This window comes from Cylas formicarius, unplaced genomic scaffold, assembly GCF_029955315.1.
Source record: "Cylas formicarius isolate icCylForm1 unplaced genomic scaffold, icCylForm1.1 PGA_scaffold_9__14_contigs__length_23061073, whole genome shotgun sequence".
Lineage (NCBI taxonomy): Eukaryota > Metazoa > Arthropoda > Insecta > Coleoptera > Brentidae > Cylas > Cylas formicarius.
The window spans coordinates 21541546-21568035 of NW_026844365.1; the positions used below are offsets into that span (position 1 = coordinate 21541546).

Consider the following 26490-nt stretch of genomic DNA (forward strand, 5'->3'; position numbering starts at 1 on the left):
CTATCCAGCAGCGCTCGGCAAGTGTGTAGGTTGCCATGTCTGTCAGCCACTTGTACGAGGGCGGTAGCGAGTAAGGTTGAGTCTGTTATATTCGCCGAAGAAGAGGCATATGATTTAGGTGAGTTTAGCTCTACCGATGCAGAAGATGCAACGGAGTGAGGAAGTTCGCATGATGAGTCATGTGGTGTCTGTGGCGAATTGCCTTTGGAAGGAGAATCGGCTCCCCAGTGGAGCAAAGTATGGTGTGTCCGACTTTGACAAAATTGGCAAGCTGTATTGCTCGAACATTTTTTAGCGCTGCACCGCAATTTGAGGCATAATGTGCACAAGCGATGTTGCTTGACGATGGTGTAACGATCACGAGGCGTTTTCGATTTGAAAACTGAACATTTAATCAACGAGTGTCTACTCTGACATCCTAATGTACATTTTGGACTATCCTGCGTTAAGAAACCTTTAGGATTTAATTTACATTTAAAACTGCGTTCGCTTTGGTTTCTGACTGATTTTGTTCGAATGGTGTCTTCTGGACTTGAAAGTGCAAAGGACGATAATGCCTTGCAATTTTTATCTAAAAATTTGATTAAATCGTCGTATGAAGGAAGCTCTACACTGCTGTGCGCAAGCTCAAATGACTTAGCTGAATGCACATCAATTTTTGATAAAAGCAATTTGAGAAGAATAAAATTCCACTCGACAGTGGGAAACCCCAAAATTTTCAATGCCGCCAAGTTTTCTTGAAATGTGTCGATTAAACGTCGCAAAACTAAATGATCGTCTGATGACATTTTAGGAGCGTTGTGTATGTTGTTCCAAAATTCAGTGGCCATTAACCTTTTGTTCTGGTATCCATCACGCAATGCCTGATAAGCAACGGGGTAGTTGCTCTCAGTCATGCGCAACGTTTTTAATAAATTGAGGGGTTCACCCTCGCAATGTTTGACCAAAAAACCGAATTTTTGAATTGCCGGCATGTTCGCGTCATTATGAATTAAACTATCATATAAGTCAATGAATGTCGGCCAATCTCGGTAATCGCCCCTGAAAATTGGTACATCAACCTCATATACCTTTTGGTTAGTGGTAGCATTAAAAATTGTTTGGTTTGATGGGACAACAGGACTTTGAGCCGCTGTAGGAAACAAATCCATATATATAGATTTTATCACGAAAGATTTGTCGTCAAATTCTCGACGAATTTCGTCTTCATCCTCCAGAGACTTGTCAGTCATCTGTTGTGACCCAATGATTGCATGATGATGAGCTTCAAAATTATTTCTAATGTCTTCAATTCCTTCGTAACGAGCTTTAAATTGATTTAACTTAGTTGAATCAGTGAGACAGGTCTGAGAACAATTATAAATTTCAGTCAAACGACTTATAAAAAAACCTTGAGTGGCTTTATTCTGACCTAAAGATTTTGCCATTATAAAAACCTATCGAACACTACGCAGATTCAGAGAGAAAAGCGATATTACTCAAATAATAATAATGATAATAAAAAAATGAAAACCAAACTGTTCCGAGTTTCAACTAGACCGAAAGAAATTCGACAAAAAAGTAAATAAATACGCCTGAAACTCTGGCCGTTCCGATATTGAACGTTAAAACGAAACAATGTTTGACACCGAGATCCAGTCGATTGAAATCAAATGCGAATCTGTATATATAAAAAAAAACGTACTGATCTTTTTGTGTTGATGATAATGGCCTTCATACACAAAAAAAGTAAAGGAATAAACAGATTTTTCGCAAAGCATAGCACGTAATCGTGAATTTCAAATTGAGAATATTGATTGCACAATAATAAGATAAAAGTTAGTTCTTTTTAATCCGGCTCGTAAGTACCAAAGATGTTTTGTCCGCGCGGAAACGGACTTTGGCCGCAGCTGGCACAGCAAGAAGTCGCAAAAATTACTCAAGACAGGATCAAAAGATTTTTGATTACTTAACTGACCCTACCTCGCTTTTGGTCTTCCTTCCGGAGGAGCCGGCCCGTGCTGCGTTCTCTGTGCCTCGAGTGGTGAGGAAATTTGTTGATCACCACGCGTATGACCTGATGCGTTCAACGGCACTTTTTGAACCACACGATGAGAGCGACCGATTTAGCGCTTCACCGTGATTTTTAGTGGAGCATGCGCCTAAGGGCGCTGGCGGGTATAGATGGCCAGTTAAGTTCAAGAATTTAATACCGCGAGGAAAGGAAGAAGAATAACTTCTTGGTGCTGTACTCGCGGCCAATCGATAAGCTATAGGTTTATATATATAAATTCATAAGAAGTCGAAAGATAATAAAATGAAAACTAAACAGTATCATTTTTGTCTATGGAAGAAATTCAGGAAACGCCGTATCCCAATAAGAGCGTTGAGATGCAAAATATCGATGAGGAGGAAGATGATGTGTTTGACACATCGAGCGTGGCTAACGCATCCCTTCAATCATACCTGGAACAATATCCAGAAATTTCCCATTCATATATTCAAAATTTATGGGTAAAATCGCCCGACACCGATATTGTTTACGGACCCGTTTACGACAAAATATCATCCAAATGGTTTCTCGGCAATAAATCGATTAATTTTCATCAAGGATCTGGCGATATTATTGTCGACGGCGAGAGATATTCCGGTACCCGCGGCTTGTATAATTTGGTGTTTTTGAAAGATCCCATAGCATACACAAAGACGATTTGGCACAATATAAAAAAATAATGGAGGCTACCCAGGTGCACAGGGACGCGATCGGACGCCTGAAAGGCGCATCGACTGTACCAAAATATACCAAGGTCATCCAACCCTTAATAAAATCTCAGTCGCGTTCGTACTCGTACACCGGTCAAGGTTATAATATGCGTTATAATGACGCTCCTACTGAATATGTATACTGGGACGACGTCAATGAATTCATAAAGCGTCTGAAATTACTAATCGCGTCGAAACACGCAGGCAACACGTCTCATGACAACGAAATAGTTTCAATCGTTGAAGAGCTAAAAGAATCAGGGTTTATACGGCAGTTTAACGATGAGTCTAGACAAGTTTGGACGTTCTAGCGCGCTGCGCTCTAAACGACCCTTCACTAATACTGTGATTAGAAGCGCCCTCGATCATATGCCAGACGGAAACGTCAATATGAACAATTTAAAAATTTGAAATGTCCAAATGCCTAGCGACGACGGTGACGTGGCTAACAAAAAATATGTGGATGAGACAAGTAATTTATTAAAAATTGCATTGAGAAAGATTATTGGACAGAAACTCGAAGCGTACACGAAAAGATTACAAATTGAAGACAAAACTAAATTCTCGCGTCTTGAAGAACAACTGAAAATGAGTAGCACTACACTCGAAAATGAAATTAGGCAGTTTCGCGAAGTTTTCCACCAAATGCGAAATGAGCGCAAAGAAAGATTTGGAAAAGCACATGACAAAAGTCGCCGTTTTGTCACAGCAATTTCATGATATTGTAACCTAAATGGAGCGACTTACGAACGAAAATGAGAATATAATGAAGGTATTGAAACAAAGGGTTTTAAATCCTCCACCTCAACCGAACACACATTATGAATATTGAGAAGGTACAACTGGTTCGAGAATTGCACAAGCCAGCACGCAGAAATTATGCTCGCCGCCGGACTATAATACGAGGGATGGACGACCTGTGGCAAGCGGATCTGGCCCAATTACATCGCTACAGCAAACAAAACAGAAATTTTAAATTCGTGCTGGTTATGATAGACTGTTTCTCAAAATATGTATGGTGTCGCCCTTTGAAAGCCAAAACCGGGGTCGAAGTCGCCAGGGCGTTTTCCAAAATACTCAAGGACGGACGGCACCCTCAAAATTTACGGATCTCGGTAAAGAATTTTACGACACGTTTCTGAAACTTATGGATAAGCATAAAATTAACCACTATAGTACGTATAGCATAAAAAAGGTTTCAATTGTCGAACGGGTGATACGGACCCTCAAAGAGAAATTGTTTCGACATTTTTCTTTACGCGGGACGTACAAATGGATTGATGTGCTCGCCTCTATCGTTGAAGAATACAATAACACAAAACACAAAACGACGGGTACGAAACCCATCGATGTGAGTAAGAGCAAGGAAAAGAGAATTTTGAAAACCGCGTATAGTAGCATAAAAATATTCGGTCCTCGTAAACTTAAAGTCGGCGACATCGTTAGAATCAGCAAAGTCAAGCACGTGTTTAACAATGGTTATACACCGAATTGGACCACGGAATTGTTTAAAATTGTTAAAGTACGGGTTACTAACCCCGTAACGTATTTGCTTCAAGATATGCATGGTAAACCCATAATGGGCGGATTTTATGAAGAAGAATTGCAGAAGACAGTTAACCCGGACTTATACCTCGTCGAAAAGGTGTTGCGCAGACGAGGCAATATGGTTCTCGTGCGCTGGTTGGGATTGGATAAGTCGCACGATTCGTGGGTAGACAACGTAGACGTCTTGAAATAAATTTAGTATGTGATGGCTCAAGAGCAAATTGTGACATCTAACGAATTGTATAATTTATTGGAAAATTTCGAGTTGCAATTTCCTTCATCAGAAGTGCTTCCGTCCAGCTTCGTTCCTGTAGAGCAACAATCCAAAAAATCTGCGACAAAACGAAAACAAAGTGCATCGGTCGTATCCCGCAAAAAGAAGAAGGAAACTACCACAAGTGAAGCGTTTGCAGCTACAACGTCATCCGCTGATTGGCTCGAAGTGTTCACGGACGGTAGAGAAAAAAGTGTCATTTGTGAGACATTCAATTTAAAAAGAAGCTTGGCGTCTCAGTTGGCGGGATTAGTTAAAATGGTTTATCGTGATATACATCATTCAAATTATTTATATCCAGCTGTAAATGATAGTGATCCAATAAAAGTCTAAAATTTTTCTTCCTAAATTTTTTTACTAGTTGAAATATAAAGTGACAAGATTTACAAACTAAAATTTCCGAATATTTTATCCTGTCATAACTGACCCATAAACAGTAAGCGGATTCTCCGTCAAAATCAATGGTTGGAGTTGCCAAAATGCTATTTCTGTAAAACGATCCAAATCTCTTATTCAACGGAATGAATTCTAAATTTAATAAAGAATTGCCATCAGACTGGAGCGCTAGTTGTTTAAGGTACCTCCATCTATATTTCGAATAATATTTAAAAATTAGTATCGTTAGTTTCCAAGGCAAAGGTGACTCAAGCAAAAAATCAGCGCTACCCCTAATATTTTCGCAAATTGTTATAATACAAAGGCTTTCTAATGTAAGTTGTTTGACCATAATCTGTAACAAAAATATATTAAAAAATAATTACGGCACTTTATAATGTCCCCACGGAAACGTTTCATATGAATTTGGCAAAAGATAACGTTTATCGTCTAAAGGACTCAAGGCAACTTTTGTTTGTTCGATGCTAAATACATTGTGAGTGTATGAACGAATGGTTCGTTGGGTACTTTTCCCTAAAATTTGTTAAGCATTCTACGTAGTCATCAAATGAAATTTTATTTTTTACAATATTGTACAGAATACCCTTTGACTTTTTAACTACCGAACCCGTTAAAATTTTGAAAGTCTACATTTTCGACCTTAACCCGCATAATGACTAATGATGGTGCCATTAGTCTCATCCTTCATCAACCCCAGAACCTTTTTGTTGATTTGCGGTATATTATAGGGATTGTCATTAGAATAATCAGACGTGTCAAATTTTGTTAAATCGGCCTTAATAACGCTTTCATATGCGTCATAACATTTGATATTATAAATGAAACTGTCCGTATCCATGTATTGAATTTTATATTTAGGGGACCCAAATTTGGACCAATGTAATTATAATGAAACTCGTACATGGTCGTTTTCGACAAATCCAATATGGACATTCCAATATAAAGTGGTTTATTAAAGCAAAGCTCCGATTTTTTTAATTCTATAAGCAACAAATTGTTATCAAGTATGGTTCTACTGTGAAATCTAGGACTAGAAATTAAATTTTTCGCACCGTAGCGGCCATGCTTTAACAAATTTAACAATACGATGCTTGCGAATGTTTTCCATTGTTTTACCGTAAGCGGCATTATTAAACAATTTGTATAAATTTATACCAAATTTTGTCTTTGCTTGGGTTCTTAATTTATTATTATGATCGATATAACATTTGAACCAACGAGATTGGTTAAATTTTAATATTTTGTGAATTTTCTTTAGTACGAGACCGTTTTTGAGAGCCTGTTTTAAACTGCGATAATGTATGACGTATTTTTCTTTATTATACAAAGTAGTCATTAGTTTTGTTAACTTTGAATTGGGGGGCACTCGATGTTCGGCACAAAATGGAAAATCTCTATGTGTGTCATGTAATTTCTGCGGGTATTCCAGGTCTACCTCTAGGATATATCCTTGGGAAGATTCATCTGGAATGTTCATGACATTAAATGAATCAATCTCTTGATGAGACATCCAGTCGAATCCTCCGTAAGGAAGAGGCTCGCACATGGCTTTGCCATAGAGGTTATTGACGTCAAAGTACATGATATAGGAATCATCCCTGGATGAATCGTAGTTGGGCATATATTTATTGTTGGCCTCCGCATATCTACCAACACACACCGAAATTCCACCTCGTATAGCCCGCTCGATAAACATAATTTGGTCAATGTCGCGTAAAAGTTCTAAACGACATTTTGTGAATCTAAGCATGCAATCCCATGTATACCCGGGCATACTGAAATACCAAGCCGGATCCAAAACGTGTGTTGCCATACAAGTTTTTCGAAAATTTTCGAATGTATCTGCCAGAAGAATAACGTCGGTTTTTACATACAAATCTGAATACTCGCTTAAATTTTTTATTTCAAACGACTGCCAAACACTTTGTGCGTGGGAATCTTTTTCTGCACTAATATTGCTTTCACTTAATTTATTATAGAATTCTTCAATCGGGGGTAAAGTTGTTTCATTTAATTTGTCTATATGGTCGTTGTAATCGTAACAAAAAATACCTTTTTGCGACAGTAAATTTAATTTTGATTCGTCGAGATCGGAAAATTCTTTTCTTAAAATATATAGTTCATTTTTATCCATACTGGAAACTAAATTATCCAGAGATGCTCCCAAAAATCTAAACGAATCTATAAATCTAAATTTTATGTTATAATCAGGTTCGAAATATGTAAAAGAGATGTATTTTTCTTTATTAACTGGAACTATGGATACACAGCTTTTTTTTGCTAAAACCAGAAGCAGGAAGTGGCTATCGTATCCAGAAAGGTTCTGGAACACTACGGGCACTACAAATATTTTTTTAAAATTTAAATTACAAGCCTGATGGGCAAAACCTCTAAATTTACCAGTAAAATGATCATGGTCACGAACAATAACATCTTTTAAAAAAGGTTTTTCACAAATATGACAATCGCTCGACCTTTGATCTAGACTAATTTCACTATCCATTGGTATAATATCCTTAAATTTTGAACGAACAAATTTTGATAAATTAGATATTTCCTCCACGAACCAATCAATACAATCTAGACCACGATAACTTTTGAAAAATGATATTGAATCATCATAAGAACATTTAAAGTAATATGCAGCACTGTAAGCTTCGTGCTTTTGGTATTTCGAGGTGTTATCTGAAATTTTCAAATTTACTTTTCTCAATTGACTCTCAAAATCGGCGTAAATTACAAACGGAGTCCTTTGTTTATATATATGGTTTCGAAATTCAACATAATCATATTTGGGAAAAGACACTTTATACTCATTGAAACTGGAACACATTGTTTCGTGGTCATGTAGACCAATTTCGTTATTGAAATAATTCAAACACCTATCGCAAATGTATTTTTTGTTATTATATTTACTGAGCTGTGAGGAAACTAATCGAGACAAATTTTTAATGTAACAATAGTGATATTTTATTTCTTCATGATCATTATCTTGCGGATCAGGATCAAAATCATTAACTTTTGGATAATATTTATTTTGTATTAACAACAAATTTTAATGTTTTTCGCGTTTTTCTTTTGTTAATCGTGCAGGTAGCACGGAATAAAAACTAGTTTTTTCATTTTTATTAAACTCTAAGATATAAACATTGATGGAAATATCATTGTCTTTTTCAAATTTGCTTATTTTATTCATTTCCATAGGTGTTTGTAAATTTTCAGTTTTCAAAACACTTTTGTAGTATGGATATGAAGAGGGTAAATACTGACGAAAACGTGCTGAAAAGAGTCCGCATACAACTGACCAATAAAAACACGCTTGATCTTCATTTCTAATGTTAATAAAAGCCCTTTTATTCGCAATTTCTTTAGGCAACTCTACGAAGGATGATCCGTTACCCATTTCAAATTTATTAATGTTAATCTCTAAATAAATAATATTATTTAAAGCCCACCCGGAATCACGTTCCTGAAACTCTGACATTTGATTTAAAAGTTTATCTTGCACATTTTCAACAAACCAATCATTCAATTCTGTTCCTAAATCAACTACAGCATTTCCGGTACTCAGATATTTAACATCAACTTCGCCTTGGACATCATTTTTTGCCTTAATAAATTCACCGCAAAATGTGGTATTTACTTTCAGCAATAAAAATTTCTTTAAAATTTGACTAATTTTTTTTGTTGAAAAATTGGACGACAATCGTTTAAAAATTGAATTAAATCTTTATGAAGTAAATTAATTATGACACCGGTCTGAACTCTTCCCTGGAAACACGACGCTACCGATTCCCATACAACCATTTCATTTGTGTTTGTCTCGCGGCTACTACTTTTTAATCCCAATCCAAAATGCTTATGTTGATAATTAAGAATAATTTTTCTAATAGCTTTCAGATGTTGAATTGTAGTTTGTAACTTTCTTTTTAACCCAATAGATAAATCCTTTTCGTTAGAAACGATTTGGTTGCAAGATTCAATATTTTTATTTAGTCTCCTAAGCCACACATCACTATCTCTAAGAGTGAACTTGTCGGAAATATGCTTTTTTAATTTTTGTAAGGTTAAAATTAAGATTTGCGCTCTATGAATGATCTGCTTTACGCGCATCGTGGTTTATTAAATATATAACAGTAAATAAGACTTACCCTGTATAATATGTTGATTAATTTTGAATTATTTTGAATTTCTTTAAAGAGTTGGGCTTTCCAATATCTTTGGATCCCTCGTAGACCAGTTTGTACTGCCCCGACGCAAAGTGTTCTAGTCTCGGACGGAAAGCTTCTGTCACGCGAGTAGGAAGAAATACTACGGAATTTTCTAATTGCAGCAACACGGAATTGCCAAATTTTGTATTAACAATTTTGGCTCTAGTAATTTTAAACGGAACGCCTATCGGCAATTCATGCAGTTTGACAATCGGCTGCTCAAAATCACCTTCTGCAAGACAGGTTTGATTCAGTTGACTTAAGTCCATCTATAAATTATTATTAATTATTTTATCTCAAAATTAAAGAAAATAAAAAAAACTTACGCTTAAGATTGCTGCTATTCTATTTGCGGTTACGGGTTGAGAGTACTAAGATGATCTTTAAGACCTTTATAAAATAATAACAAATGTTAAAGAATTAAAATAAAACAAAAAAAAAGGTACTTACTGCTTTTTGGTACGAACACCAAACCACAAGTTAGCTTCCACGTTGCACGAATAATACCAAAAACAACTACTGACAAAACAGAGAAAAATGAGATGTATTTATACGGTGCGAGAATACTTTCTAAAAGTTAACAAACAAAGACAACTCCACATGCGTTGCAACAAATTTTTCCCATTTCGTTAATCCCACGGAGCAAATATAAACGGGCAATTAATTATTATTCTCAACAAGCAAAACAACTTGACATTTAGACTCGGCGCGTTTTGAAATTCCACATCCCATACGGAGATTGTAAAAAATGAAAGCAAGGTGGCCTTGATCTTTTGCGGCAACATACGTTCGTCCAACGTCCGAAGCGGTTGTGTCTCAAGTCGTTCCCGTGTGAAAGCATGTTGACCCTGAGACTCCTACCTGCACGGTTGTCTGGCGACAACATCGCGTCTATTCAAATCGGCGTTGGTACTTGTGGGTAGAAGACCTTTTGACTTTTAATTCAACCATGGAAGGGAGTGCATGTGTATAAATACGTTGCATGTGTATTATAGACTATATTCAGTGCAATGAATACAGAAGTGCGATGTCCATTTCCCTACGACCCTACAACTGGTAAGTTTTATATTTTAATTACCTTTATACAGTGCGTGTCTTTTTTTGTGGGTTTCGGTTTGGGTTATCACTTTTTTGGTTAGTTTCTACCTGTTTTTAAAATATGATACTCATCTTTTTTACGTTGCATAATAACCGAATTAAATTGAGTGTTTTTAATATCTTTTAAATGACAGTGAATAGAAAAGGGAATTTCGGCTTTTAAAAAATAAACAATTTTTAAATTTATTTGATGACCCCACTTACTGAAAGTTTTGTTTAAAAAATGTGCGTTTTATGGGGAAAACGCGAAATATATACATATTTTTGTTTTATTTTTTGTACTAAAAAATTGCAGTTTGCCCTTTTGACAATAATACACTTTTTTACTTTGCATAATAATCGAATTAAATTGAGTGTTTTTAATATCTTTTAAATGACAGTGAATAGGGAATTTTGGCTTTTAAAAAATAAACAATTTTTAAAATTATTTGATGACCCCACTTACTGAGAGTTTTGTTTCAAAAATGTGCGTTTTATGGGGAAAACGCGAAATATATACATATTTTTGATTATTTTTTGTACTAAAAAATTGCAGTTTGTCCTTTTGACAATAATACACTTTTTTAATATCATTTAAATGACAGTGAATTGAAACGTGAATTTTGGTATGCGCGTATAACTTAAAAAACAATTTTTAAAATTATTTGATAACCCCCCTTTTTGGAATTTTTGTTTAAAAAATGTGTGTTTTATAGGAAACGCTACATATCATGCTTTGTTTTGTTCTAGAAAAAATCGCAGTTTGTCCGTATGACAAGTCGCATATTATGTTGGCGCATCGCTTAGGGCGTCACATATTCAAATCACACAAAGAGTACCGGGGGTTAGAATTCCCGGTACGACATACAACGACAAGGGAACATCAGCTGCAGCAGGAGCAACCCGGTGGATCAAAAGAAACAAAGGAGCAGCAGGAGTACCTGGGTGGGTGGTCGACGGAGTGGGACGGCGAGGAGTGCACTTCGTATTTAGATTTCCTCCGGGAACTGGAAGAAGAACAACTGAAGGAACATGAACAATGGGATGGTCGACGGAATCGACACAAAAAGAAGAAGAAACTCCTCGCCAGACCAATTTTATAAATAAAATAAAATAAAATATATTAAAATTCAAGTTTATTTAATTATCCTCCCGATCCACCGCGTCACCGCGCCGCACCGTCACCGCCCTCTACCGGGGGGGCCTACGACGGTCGGAGCGCGCGACATCTAGCAGCGACGGGCGGAACCGGGGCAAAACAGGACACTACACAAGCTAGGTGGAGGGCGGAGCGCACTCTGGTAGCCAGGGGGGACACTAGGACGCCACGCGCCGGGGGCCCCCGCTGCGGGGGGGTTAGGAAATTGAGGTTATGTGCGGTTTTTGCTGCTTATATCGGCACTATATATCTACTATCCTTGGTCCACTTTTGTTTATAATATATATAAATGATGTAGTATTTGCAACAAATGCTGCTCGCAGTATACTCTATGCGGATTACATATCATTGATTGAATCAGAGAAATATCTAACTAATTCAAATAAAAAGGCTGTCACTACACTCTCCATAATTGAGCAGTGGTTCTCTGCAAATAAACTTAAATTAAATTCCGATAAAACAAAGACTCTAATTTTCAATACCAATCGAAGAAGTAAAAAATCTGAACCGGTCAACTTCTTGGTGTTTACCTAGATGCGTTTCTAACCTGGTCGCCTCATATAGACCACCTGTACGGTAAATTGTCTTCTCAGGTTTTTGTTCTGAGACAACTGCGAGGTTCCATCTCGCAAAGCACTCTCTGTGTAGTTTATTTTGCACTGTTTCATAGTGTCTTATCATATGGACTACTATTGTGGGGGAACGCGACGGAGGCCGAGAGAGCTTTTAGATTGCAGAAGTCTGCGGTTCGGGTTCTTGGGGGTGTTCCGCCGTCCAGCCACTGCCGCCCAATATTCAAAGAATTGAAAATACTTACGTTACCATGTATGTTAATTCTCCAAACTTTAGTTGAAATCCACTGAAATTTGTCTGTTTTTCCGACTCATGGTGGATATCACAGTTACATGACGCGAACAGCTAACATTAAGATCGAGGTTGTGTACTACACAAAAAAATAAACTTAATCTAGAATTGTATAATATTTTTTGCAAACACTCTTTTTCGGTCCAAAAAGATTGATGTTAAACGACTTTCCATTAAAAAATTCACAGTTATCAAAAAAGTTTTTTAAAGAGCATTGTTTCTATTCCATAAACGAATTTGATACTCATCGGGCATAGTAGATCTAAGTTATTTTAGGTTATTTTATAAATTATTATTATTATTCTTAGATTGTTTTACTTTCTGGTTACACTGGTTTGCTGTTTATGTGTAATATATTTATCTTGTTTGTACTCTTCCTGATTTCAAAAATACGTTTCTGTATTTGTAAGTGGTCAATAAACGATTATTATTTAGTTATTGATTTATTATCATTATTATTATTTACATTACGACGACATTACTGTGCGCGCCGTCCTGACGATCAATACGGGTGTTTTCTTTGTCTGCGATCGTAAGACTAATTTATCAATTTAAAGCTCCTCAGTTGGTCGTGAATTAGTTTTTGCTAAATCGTAATAATTTTGTTAACTGTGTTGATAAACATTGCAAATTTTTTGCTCTTATCAGTGTCATTGTCGCGTCGGGAGCAGACCGGCTGCACGGACAAGTTGAAATTTTACTTATTGTTTCAACGTGTTTTCGTACTTATTGTTTCAACAGATTTTCGTACTTTGAAGAACCGTCCCCGCCGTGTATTTCGGAACCGTTGGTGACAGGAAATGTCGGAAAAGAGGATTTACAGCACCAAGTGCAAGAGTACCTCCATTAAATCTGGCGTCAGTTGTTTGAAGTGCGGCTCGCTGACACACGCTGGTTGCCTTAAACAGATGAAAAATGTCAAGTGGTCTGAGGATGGTAAAACACTTGCGGTTTGTGAGGAGTGTCCAACTAGAGCTACGGAAACTTCAACCACTATTGGACGCCACCTTGATGAGGATACAGATAAGATGAAAATCTTTTATCTTGAGAGGTTGGTTGAGCAGCAAAAGTTGACGATCCAAAACCAAACTATTGCTATCAATGCACTAAATCAGCAAATTCGCTTACTTCAGCGGCAGTCTCGGTCGTCAGATAGCTCGTTGTCCAGAGGTTCATCGAAGCGTGATCACGCTCAATCGGGCATCAATCAAGAATCTGCCACCGATCTGACTCTGGATGAACCTAATCTTACCAGGCCTTTTACAGCATCAGGTAACTTCACGGCTGCTGATGTCGAGACTGCAATCCACGAGGCTCAAGCATCGGATACTCCAAGCAACTTAATAAATACAAACGGTGACAATAGAAGACCTCGTTTTCGAAAAATGCCCAGAGCAAGAGATCTCATAGTTGGTAGACTGGGGGACACGCCTTCTTGCAGTCTGAGAGCGGCGGCCAAAGCCAACCTGCACCACTTCCACATCAAAAAGCTTGATCCGGAGACAACACCGGAGAGTCTGTCTGAGTATTTGGAGCAACTCACGGTCGACGCAGCAATCACTAGGTTGCAATCTAAATATCCGGATCAGTATTCGTCGTTCAAGGTTTCTTTGCCGTCTACCAACTCACCAAAGATGTTAAACCCGGATATCTGACCCGTTGGGATAAAAATCAGCCGGTTTTTTCCACCTAGATCGGCCACAGTCACACCAGCTTCTAAATCAGTCTCTGGAGCGGGCGGAGACGGCCGGCAGCACTAGTGACGGCGATTCCATTCCAGTTTCTTTTGGCCTGAACCGTACAAACTGTAAGGACTTAAATATTTTGAACCTATTTCATATTAATGTACAATCAATGTTCAACAAGGTAGATGAAATTTTAATTTTTACAACATTGAACAGAGTTAATATTCTGTGTGTGTCGGAGCACTGGTTGAGCAACCAGGAACTGAATTCCATTAAAGCTGGTGATTTTGTACTGGCAGCCTCATTCTGTCACCCGGCGGGCCAGCATGGTGGAGTAGCAATATTTTTGAAATCGTGGCTGAAATACAAAACTTTAGATATGTCGAATTTTTCCATTCAAAGCCACGCTGAATTCTGCGCAGCAGAAGTTCTGAATACTAGAACGGTACTTGTGACACTCTATAGATCTTCGACTTATGGTAGTTTTTCAATTTTTGTGGACAACTTCAATGCTATGATTAACTTTCTTTTCTGTAGGTATGACAGAATTATATTTGTTGGCGATTTTAATGTCGATCTAACATCAACTTCTAATCAGTCATCTGAATTGAAAAATTTAATACAGTCCTATGGCCTGGAGTTTTTTGTGAATGACCCCACCAGAAATGTTATGTCAACTGTTCTTGCTTGGACAACGTAGTCTCGAATTTTCCTTCTGGTGATTTAAATGTTAGTGTTTGTGAGCCTACTTTATCGGATCACTTTGGTCAGCTTATTAAGGTTAATGTAGCATCAAACTCCATAAATAAAAATAAGAATAATGACTATTTTAGATTAGTTAATGATAAATCAATTTATCGATAAACTGTCTCGAGTTTGTTGGCCTGACCAGATTTGGAATGCTCAGAATGCTAATGACATGTGCACCTCCATTAATAATACCCTGTCTGAACTCTCAAAAGCATCTTTCCCCCTTACTAAAGCTAAGGAGCACCGCTGCCCTTTAGTGTGGTTTTCTAATGAACTGAGAGAAATGCGTAAGCGTGTTTATGACTTAAAAAGAACGTATAATTGTTCTAGAATCACCCTTGACTGACATAGATATAAAGATTACCATAGGGATTATAAACGGGCTATTAAAGAAAACAAAAAAAAGGCGTACGACAATATCATCACTACCTCGGAGGATACGTCCAAAATTACGTGGAAAATTGTTAATTTCGAAAGGAAAACAAATAAAAATGCTATAATATCTACCACAATTTTGTCAGACACTTTCAATAAATTCTTCTCATCGATTACAACTAATATCATAAACAGTATAGCCACACCGTCGACCAGAGCCTTGAGTTTTTTGCACCGTTTCCCAAAACCACCATTCTCTTTTTTTATGCCACCAGTGATGGAATCTGATGTAAGGCAAGCCATACTCAGACTTAAAAATTCAAAGTGTCTGGACTATTATATATTGAATGCCAGCATTTTCAAAAAATGTCTAACTTCACTTTTGGGACCCATTACCTCACTTATTAATAAATCCATGGAGGAGGGGGTTTTCCCCCAAAAACTTAAGATCACAAAGACTTTGCCCTTGCATAAAAAAGGGGATCCAGAAAATCTAGATAATTTCAGACCAATTGCAATTGTTCCAGTAGTAAGTAAAATTTTTGAAATTATAATTAAAGACAATTTAATGAACTACTTTGAGGACAAAGGACTGTTTAATCAGTCTCAGTTTGGTTTTCGCAGAGGGAAGTCCACTAGTCGGGCTTTGGTTACATTGATTAACAGTGTGGTTGGAGACCTGGATGAGGGTCGCTCAGCCTCGGTCACCATGTGTGACCTTTCGAAGGCCTTCGACGGTGTTGACATTGAGATTCTGGCTCAAAAGCTTGAATACTATGGCGTCAGAGGCAATTCACTGGGTCTGGTTGAATCGTATTTGGCAGACCGTGTGCAATATGTATATGTTAATGGTACCGAGTCTAATATGGTAACGGTTAATAGGGGAGTTCCCCAAGGATCCATCCTCGGTCCCCTCCTGTTTCTAATTTATATTAATGATCTGGTAAAGGCTGTCGATACGGCGAACTGCATTCCATTTGCCGATGATTCGACCTTGATCTCTTCGGACAAGGATATTGCGACTTTGAAGGTGATGGCTGACGCTGATCTTCAGGCGGTTGACCAATGGTTCGCCGCCAATAAACTTAAGCTTAACACATCGAAGACGAAAAAAATGCTAATAACATCCAACAAAAGAGCTGTAAAGTCACAGCCTGCTAAGCTTCTAGGTATCTTTCTCGATACCTTCCTAACCTGGTCGGCTCATATCGAGTATCTATGTTCCAAACTCTCGTCTCAAATCTTTGCATTAAGGCAATTAAAAGACTGCATTTCGCAGAAGACCTTAAAGATATCTACTTTGCACTCTTTCACAGTCATCTGACCTATGGCGTGCTTCTTTGGGGTGACTCTTCAGATACTGATCGGGTTTTTCGGCTTCAGAAGTCAGCAGTTCGCATTCTCCAAGGGGCTCCTCCTGGAGCAGATTGTCGTGAGCTTTTTATTAAATTTAAGATTCTAACTCTGCCTTCCCTATTCATATACTACAACCTTCTGGAGGTCCATGCTGGTTTGCAGAGGTATCCTACTCATGGTGACTACCACTAAAGAAGAGGAGTTGCATTTAGCCAAGTACCTAAAAAAAGCTAGCAAACTCCATCATGGCCTATCTTCTCGGTGTGTTCGGCAGCTAGCATATCAGTTGGCTATTCAAAACCAAAAACCAGATGAGAAAATATGTGCATGTACCAATAATAGTGCGTATAAAGAATTATCACTACGTTTACCTGAAGGGACCAGCCTGAGTAGATCGACCAGCTTCAATAAACATAACATTGCCTGTTTCTTTGAAAATTTACAAAAACTATTGGTTAAGTATCATTTTGGACCGGAAGCTATCTGGAATATTGACGAGACGGGGCTGAGTACTGTACATAAACCTAAAAAATTGTTGCTACTACAGGTTAACGTGGTGAATTGGTAACTGTGTGCTGTGCTATAAATGCAATGGGAGGATACATTCCTCCATTCATGTTCTTTCTACGCAAGAACTGGCAAGATCGTATGTTGAACGGTTCACCTGCAGGAAGAAATGTGAGCGTATTTCCTTCAGGTTGGATGACTGCTGAGAATTTTATAAAGTTTTTACAACATTTTCAAAAATACACCAAATGTTCAGTTGAGTATCCGATGTTGATTATAATGGATAACCATGACAGTCATATTAGCATAGAATCATTAAACTGCGCTAAAGAGAATGGTACAAATCTTTTGACAATATCTCCCCGCACGTCTCATAAAACACGGGCCCTTAGACAGAACAGTGTTTGAACCACTCAAAGCCTATTATAAAACTGCTTGTAGTGATTGGATGGACCAGAATCCTGCCAAAGGTATAACGATTTATGAAACATCGGAATTACTTGGGAAAGCAGTAGATATATAGTACCGATATAAGAAGCAAAAACCGCACCTCAACCGGGAGGATAATTAAATAAACTTGAATTTTAATTTATTTTGTTTTATTTTATTTATAAAATTGGTCTGGCGAGGAGTTTCTTCTCCTTTTTGTGTCGATTCAGTCGACCATCCTATTGTTCCTGTTCCATGAGTTGTTCTTCTTCCCGTTCCCGGAGGGAATCTAAATACGAAGTGCACTCCTCGCCGTCCCACTCCGTCGACCTCCCACCCGGGTACTCCTGCTGCTCCTTTGTTTCTTTTGATCCACCGGGTTGCTCCTGCTGCTGGTGATGTTCCCTTGTCGTTGTATGTCGTACCGGGAATTCTAACCCTTGGTACTCTTTGTGTGATTTGAATATGTGACGCCCTAAGCGATGCGCCAACATAATATGCGACCTGTCATAAGGACAAAGTGCGATTTTATTTAGAACAAAACAAAGTATGATATGTAGCGTTTCCTATAAAACACACATTTTTTAAACAAAACTTCCAAAAAGAGGGGTTATCAAACAATTTTAAAAATTGTTTTTTAAGTTATACGCGCATACCAAAATTCACGTTTCAATTCACTGTCATTTAAATGATATTAAAAACACTCAATTAAATTCGATTATTATGCAAAGTAAAAAAGTGTATTATTGTCAAAAGGGCAAACTGCAATTTTTTAGTACAAAAAATAAACAAAAAAAAAGTATATATTTCGCGTTTCCCCATAAAACGCACATTTTTGAAACAAAACTTTCAGAAAGTGGGGTCATCAAATAATTTTAAAAATTGTTTATTTTTTAAAAGCCAAAATTCCCTTTTCTATTCACTGTCATTTAAAAGATATTAAAAACACTCAATTTAATTCGATTATTATGCAAAGTAAAAAAGTGTATTATTGTCAAAAGGGCAAACTGCAATTTTTTAGTACAAAACATACACAAAAATATGTATATATTTCGCGTTTCCCATAAAACGCACATTTTTGAAACAAAACTTTCAGTAAGTGGGGTCATCAAATAAATTTTAAAATTGTTTATTTTTTAAAAGCCAAAATTGTTTTGCTTGTTGAGAATAATAATTATTTGCCCGTTTATATTTGCTCCGTGGGATTAACGTAATGGGAAAAATTTGTTGCAACGCATGTGGAGTTGTCTTTGTTTGTTAACTTTTAGAAAGTATTCTCGGACCGTATAAATACATCTCATTTTTCTCTGTTTTGTCAGTAGTTGTTTTTGGTATTATTCGTGCAACGTGGAAGCTAACTTAGTGGTTTGGTGTTCGTACCAAAAAGCAGTAAGTACCTTTTTTTTTTGTTTTATTTTAATTCTTTAACATTTGTTATTATTTTATAAAGGTCTTAAAGATCATCTTAGTACTCTCAACCCGTAACCGCAAATAGAATAGCAGCAATCTTAAGCGTAAGTTTTTTTTATTTTCTTTAATTTTGAGATAAAATAATTAATAATAATTTATAGATGGACTTAAGTCAACTGAATCAAACCTGTCTTGCAGAAGGTGATTTTGAGCAGCCGATTGTCAAACTGCATGAATTGCCGATAGGCGTTCCGTTTAAAATTACTAGAGCCAAAATTGTTAATACAAAATTTGGCAATTCCGTGTTGCTGCAATTAGAAAATTCCGTAGTATTTCTTCCTACTCGCGTGACAGAAGCTTTCCGTCCGAGACTAGAACACTTTGCGTCGGGGCAGTACAAACTGGTCTACGAGGGATCCAAAGATATTGGAAAGCCCAACTCTTTAAAGAAATTCAAAATAATTCAAAATTAATCAACATATTATACAGGGTAAGTCTTATTTACTGTTATATATTTAATAAACCACGATGCGCGTAAAGCATATCATTCATAGAGCACAAATCTTAATTTTAACCTTACAAAAATTAAAAAAGCATATTTCCGACAAGTTCACTCTTAGAGATAGTGATGTGTGGCTTAGGAGACTAAATAAAAATATTGAATCTTGCAACCAAATCGTTTCTAACGAAAAGGATTTATCTATTGGGTTAAAAAGAAAATTACAAACTACAATTCAACATCTGAAAGCTATTAGAAAAATTATTCTTAATTATCAACATAAGCATTTTGGATTGGGATTACAAAGTAGTAGCCGCGAGACAAACACAAATGAAATGGTTGTATGGGAATCGGTAGCGTCGTGTTTCCAGGGAAGAGTTCAGACCGGTGTCATAATTAATTTACTTCATAAAGATTTAATTCAATTTTTAAACGATTGTCGTCCAATTTTTCAACAAAAAAAATTAGTCAAATTTTAAAGAAATTTTTATTGCTGAAAGTAAATACCACATTTTGCGGTGAATTTATTAAGGCAAAAAATGATGTCCAAGGCGAAGTTGATGTTAAATATCTGAGTACCGGAAATGCTGTAGTTGATTTAGGAACAGAATTGAATGATTGGTTTGTTGAAAATGTGCAAGATAAACTTTTAAATCAAATGTCAGAGTTTCAGGAACGTGATTCCGGGTGGGCTTTAAATAATATTATTTATTTAGAGATTAACATTAATAAATTTGAAATGGGTAACGGATCATCCTTCGTAGAGTTGCCTAAAGAAATTGCGAATAAAAGGGCTTGTATTAACATTAGAAATGACGATCAAGCGTGTTTTTATTGGTCAGTTGTATGCGGACTCTTTCCAGCACGTTTTCGTCAGTATTTACCCTCTTCATATCCATACTACAAAAGTGTTTTGAAAACTGAAAATTTACAAACACCTATGGAAATGAATAAAATAAGCAAATTTGAAAAAGACAATGATATTTCCATCAATGTTTATATCTTAGAGTTTAATAAAAATGAAAAAACCAGTTTTTATTCCGTGTTACCTGCACGATTAACAAAAGAAAAACGCGAAAAACATTCAAATTTGTTTGTTAATACAAAATAAATATTATCCAAAAGTTAATGATTTTGATCCTGATCCGCAAGATAATGGTCATAGAAATGACGATCAAGCGTGTTTTTATTGGTCAGTTGTATGCGGACTCTTTCCAGCACGTTTTCGTCAGTATTTACCCTCTTCATATCCATACTACAAAAGTGTTTTGAAAACTGAAAATTTACAAACACCTATGGAAATGAATAAAATAAGCAAATTTGAAAAAGACAATGATATTTCCATCAATGTTTATATCTTAGAGTTTAATAAAAATGAAAAAACTAGTTTTTATTCCGTGTTACCTGCACGATTAACAAAAGAAAAACGCGAAAAACATTCAAATTTGTTGTTAATACAAAATAAATATTATCCAAAAGTTAATGATTTTGATCCTGATCCGCAAGATAATGGTCATGAAGAAATAAAATATCACTATTGCTACATTAAAAATTTGTCTCGATTAGTTTCCTCACAGCTCAGTAAATATAATCACAAGAAATACATTTGCGATAGGTGCAATAACGAAACTCGTCTACATGACCACGAAACAATATGTTCCAGTTTCAATGAGTATAAAGTGTCTTTTCCCAAATATGATTATGTTGAATTTCGAAACCATATATATAAACAAAGGACTCCGTTTGTAATTTACGCCGATTTTGAGAGTCAATTGAGAAAAGTAAATTTGAAAATTTCAGATAACACCTCGAAATACCAAAAGCACGAAGCTTACAGTGCTGCATATTACTTTAAATGTTCTTATGATGATTCAATATCATTTTTCAAAAGTTATCGTGGTCTAGATTGTATTGATTGGTTCGTGGAGGAAATATCTAATTTATCAAAATTTGTTCGTTCAAAATTTAAGGATATTATACCAATGGATAGTGAAATTAGTCTAGATCAAAGGTCGAGCCATTGTCATATTTGTGAAAAACCTTTTTTAAAAGATGTTATTGTTCGTGACCATGATCATTTTACTGGTAAATTTAGAGGTTTTGCCCATCAGGCTTGTAATTTAAATTTTAAAAAAATATTTGTAGTGCCCGTAGTATTCCAGAACCTTTCTGGATACGATAGCCACTTCCTGCTTCTGGTTTTAGCAAAAAAAAAGCTGTGTATCCATAGTTCCAGTTAATAAAGAAAAATACATCTCTTTTACATATTTCGAACCTGATTATAACATAAAATTTAGATTTATAGATTCGTTTAGATTTTTGGGAGCATCTCTGGATAATTTAGTTTCCAGTATGGATAAAAATGAACAATATATTTTAAGAAAAGTATTTTCCGATCACGACGAATCAAAATTAAATTTACTGTCGCAAAAAGGTATTTTTTGTTACGATTACATCGACCATATAGACAAATTAAATTAAACAACTTTACCCCCGATTGAAGAATTCTATAATAAATTAAGTGAAAGCAATATTAGTGAAGAAAAATTATCCCACGCACAAAGTGTTTGGCAGTCGTTTGAAATAAAAAATTTAGGCGAGTATTCAGATTTGTATTTAAAAACCGACGTTATTCTTCTGGCAGATATATTCGAAAATTTTCGAAAAACTTGTATGGCAACACACGTTTTGGATCCGGCGTGGTATTTCAGTATGTCCGGGTATACATGGGATTGCATGCTTAGATTCACAAAATGTCGTTTAGAACTTTTGCGCGACATTGACCAAATTATGTTTATCGAGCGGGCTATACGAGGTGGAATTTCGGTGTGTGTTGGTAGATATGCGGAGGCCAACAATAAATATATGCCCAACTACAATTCATCCAGGGATGATTCCTATATCATGTACTTTGACGTCAATAACGTCTATGGCAAGGCCATGTGCGAGCCTCTTCCTTACGGAGGATTCGACTGGATGTCTCAGCAAGAGATTGATTCATTTAATGTCATGACATTCCAGATGAATCTTCCCAAGGATATATCCTAGAGGTAGACCTGGAATACCCGCAGAAATTACATGACACACATAGAGATGTTCCATTTTGTGCTGAACATCGAGTGCCCCCCAATTGAAAGTTACCAAAACTAATGACTACTTTGTATAATAAAGAAAAATACGTCATACACTATCGCAATTTAAAACAGGCTCTCAAAAACGGTTTCGTACTAAAGAAAATTCACAAAATATTAAAATTTAACCAATCTCGTTGGATGAAATGTTATATCGATCATAATAATAAATTAAGAACCCAAGCAAAGACAAAATTTGGTATAAATTTATACAAATTATTTAATAATGCCGCTTACGGTAAAACAATGGAAAACATTCGCAAGCATCGTATTGTTAAATTTGTTAAAGCGTGGGATGGTCGCTACGGTGCGAAAAATTTAATTTCTAGTCCTAGATTTCACGGTTGATAACAATTTGTTGCTTATAGAATTAAAAAAATCGGAACTTTGCTTTAATAAGCCACTTTATATTGGAATGTCCATATTGGATTTGTCGAAAACGACCATGTACGAGTTTCATTATAATTACATGCTTCCAAATTTGGGTCCCGAAAAATGTAAAATTCAATACATGGATACGGACAGTTTCATTTATAATATCAAATGTTATGACGCATATGAAAGCGTTATTAAGGCCGATTTAACAAAATTTGACACGTCTGATTATCCTAATGACAATCCCTATAACATACCGCAAATCAACAAAAAGGTTTTGGGGTTGATGAAGGATGAGACTAATGGCACCATCATTAGTGATTATGCGGGGTTAAAGTCGAAAATGTATACTTTCAAAATTTTCACGGGTTCGGTGGTTAAAAAGTCAAAGGGTATTCAGTACAATATTGTAAAAAATAAAATTTCATTTGATGACTACGTAGAATGCTTAACAAATTTTAGGGAAAAGTACGCCACTCAACGAACCATTCGTTCATACACTCACAATGTATTTAGCATCGAACAAACAAAAGTTGCCTTGAGTCCTTTAGACGATAAACGTTATCTTTTGCCGAATTCATATGAAACGCCTCCGTGGGGACATTATAAAGTGCCGTAATTATATTTTAATATATTTTTGTTAAAGATTATGGTCAAACAACTTACATTAGAAAGCCTTTGTATTATAACAATTTGCGAAAATATTAGGTGTAGTGCTGATTTTTTGCTTGAGTCACCTTTGCCTTGGAAACTAACGATACTAATTTTTAAATATTATTCGAAATATAGATGGAGGTACCTTAAACAACTAGCGCTCCAGTCTGATGGGAATTCTTTATTAAACTTAGAATTCATTCTGTGGAATAAGAGATTTGGATCGTCTTACAGAAATAGCATTTTGGCAACTCCAACCATTGATTTTGACGGAGAATCCGCTTACTGTTTATGGGTCAGTTATTACAGGATAAAATATTCGGAAATTTTAGTTTGTAAATCTTGTCACTTTATATTTCAACTAGTTAAAAAATTTAAAAAGAAAAATTTTAGACTTTTATTGGATCACTATCATTTACAGCTGGATATAAATAATTTCAATGATGTATATCACGATAAACAATTTTGGTGTCAAAGCTGCTTTGAAGAAGTTTTGTTCACTGTAGAAACTGAAGATATATGTAATTTAATGCTTCACGATGAGGGGACATATGGGAAAAAGTTACGCTTTTCTGATAGCACATTGAACTATTAATACTGTGGTTTTATTATAAAATATATAACTGTAGATAAGTCTTTTATGTATTGATTGTATTCCATTGTATTGCAACAAGAATAAACATGTATATATTTAGACGCTATTTTCTTTTTTACCACCACCACAACACCGCATAATAATTACACAGAAGTTTGTAATTGTATAATTTATTTATTATATACATTATTACTATTTTACAATTTCGTTAAATGCTAAATTATTAAATTGTTCTAGTTTTCTTTTGCACGCTTGCGCTTGCAGCCGCGCCACTTGCAAGTCTGTATTAAAAAGCGCAATTTGTGTTTCCATTTCGTTGATATTGCACTCTAATCCCGCCAACTGAGACGCCAAGTTTCTTTTTAAATTGAATGCCTCACAAATGACACTTTTTTCTCTACCGTCCGTGAACACTTCGAGCCAATCAGCGGATGACGTTGGAGCTGCAAACGCTTCACTTGTGGTATTCTTCTTGCGGGATACGACCGACGCACTTTGTTTTCGTTTTGTCGCAGATTTTTTGGATTGTTGCTCTACAGGAACGAAGCTGGACGGAAGCACTTCTGATGAAGGAAATTGCAACTCGAAATTTTCCAATAAATTATACAATTCGTTGGATGTCACAATTTGCTCTTGAGCCATCACATACTAAATTTATTTCAAGACGTCTACGTTGTCTACCCACGAATCGTGCGACTTATCCAATCCCAACCAGCGCACGAGAACCATATTGCCTCGTCTGCGCAACACCTTTTCGGCGAGATATAAGTCCGGGTTAACTGTCTTCTGCAATTCTTCTTCATAAAATCCACCCATTATGGGGTTACCCTGCATATCTTGCAGCAAATACGTTACGGGGTTAGTAACCCATACTTTAACAATTTTTATACAGTTCCGTGGTCCAATTCGGTGTATAACCTTTGTTAAACACGTGCTTGACTTTGCTGATTCTAACGATGTCGCTGACTTTAAGTTTACGAGGACCGAATATTTTTATGCTACTATACGCGGTTTTCAAAATTCTCTTTTCGTTGCTCTGACTCACATCGATGGGTTTCGCACCCGTCGTTCTGTGTTTTGTGTTATTATATTCTTCAACGATAGAGGCGAGCACATTGATCTATTTGTACGTCCCGCGTAAATAAAAATGTCGAAACAATTTCTCTTTGAGGGTACGTATCATCCGTTCGTCAATTGAGGCCTTTTTTATGCTATACGTACTATAGTGGTTAATTTTATGCTTATCCACAAGTTTCAGAAACGTGTCGTTGTAAAATTCTTTACCGAGATCCGTTTGCAAGTTTTGACGGTGCCGTCCGTCCTTGAGAATTTTGGAAAACGCCTTGGCGACTTCGACCCCGGTTTTGGTTTTCAACGGGTGACACCATACATACACCATACACAACCAGCACGAATTTAAAATTTCTGTTTTGTTTGCTGTAGCGATCTAATTGGGCCAGATCCCCTTGCCACAGGTCGTCCATCCCTCGTATTATAGTCCGGCGGCGAGCATAATTTCTGCGTGCCGGCTTGTGCAGTTCTCGAACCAGTTGTACCTTCTCTTTATTCATAATGTGTGTTCGGTTGCGATGGAGAATTTAAAACCCTTTGTTTCAATACCTTCATTATATTCTCATTTTCGTTCGTAAGTCGCTCCATTTTGGTTACAATATCATGAAATTTCTGTGACAAAACGGCGACTTTTGTCATGTTCTTTTCCAAATCTTTCTTTGCGCTCATTTCGCATTTGGTGGAAAACTTCGCGAAACTGCCTAATTTCATTTTCGAGTGTAGTGCTACTCATTTTCAGTTGTTCTTCAAGACGCGAGAATTTAGTTTTGTTTTCAATTTGTAATCTTTTCGTGTACGCTTCGAGTTTCTGTCCAATAATCTTTCTCAATGCAATTTTTAATAAATTACTTGTCTCATCCACATTTTTTGTTAGCCACGTCGCCGTCGTCGCTAGGCGTTTGGGCATTGCAAATTTTTAAATTGTTCATATTGACGTTTCCGTCTGGCATATAATCGAGGGCGCTTCTAATCACAGTATTAGTGAAGGGTCGTTTAGAGCGGAGCGCGCTAGAACGTCCAAACTTGTCCAGACTCATCGTTAAACTAACGTATAAAACCTGATTCTTTTAGCTCTTCAACGATTGAAACTATTTCGTTATCATGAGACGAGTTGCCTGCGTGTTTCGACGCGATTAGTAATTTCAGACGCTCTGCGAGTTCATTGACGTCGTCCCAGTATACATATTCAGTAGGAGCGTCATTATAACGCATATTATAACCTTGACCGCTGTACGAGTACGAACGCGACTGAGATTTTATTAAGGGTCGGATGACCTTGGTATATTTTGGTACAGTCGATGCGTGTGCACCTGGGTAGCCTCCATTATTTTTTTATATTGTGCCAAATCGTCTTTTGTGTATGCTATGGTATCTTTCAAAAA

At 36.4% G+C, this 26490-nt stretch overlaps 2 protein-coding genes across 3 annotated transcripts in view; both read left to right on the forward strand.

Moving 5' to 3' along the window:
* Positions 1–21387, forward strand: part of LOC132707928 (uncharacterized) — a 132571-nt gene extending 111184 nt beyond the window's left edge. The window contains exon 3 of one of the 2 annotated variants that reach the window (XM_060679973.1): positions 21300–21387. The gene's annotated coding sequence lies outside the window, so the exon portion shown is untranslated. Of the gene's footprint in view, positions 1–21293 lie in introns of both variants that reach the window. The other variant, XM_060679972.1, reaches the window with a different exon arrangement.
* LOC132707931 (uncharacterized) lies at positions 18561–21522 on the forward strand. Its single transcript, XM_060679978.1, has 2 exons — positions 18561–18887; positions 18945–21522. The coding sequence occupies exon 2, from the start codon at positions 20578–20580 to the stop codon at positions 21520–21522; it is 945 nt and encodes a 314-aa protein (XP_060535961.1). The 5' UTR covers positions 18561–18887; positions 18945–20577.
* The last annotated feature ends 4968 nt before the right edge of the window (positions 21523–26490 follow it).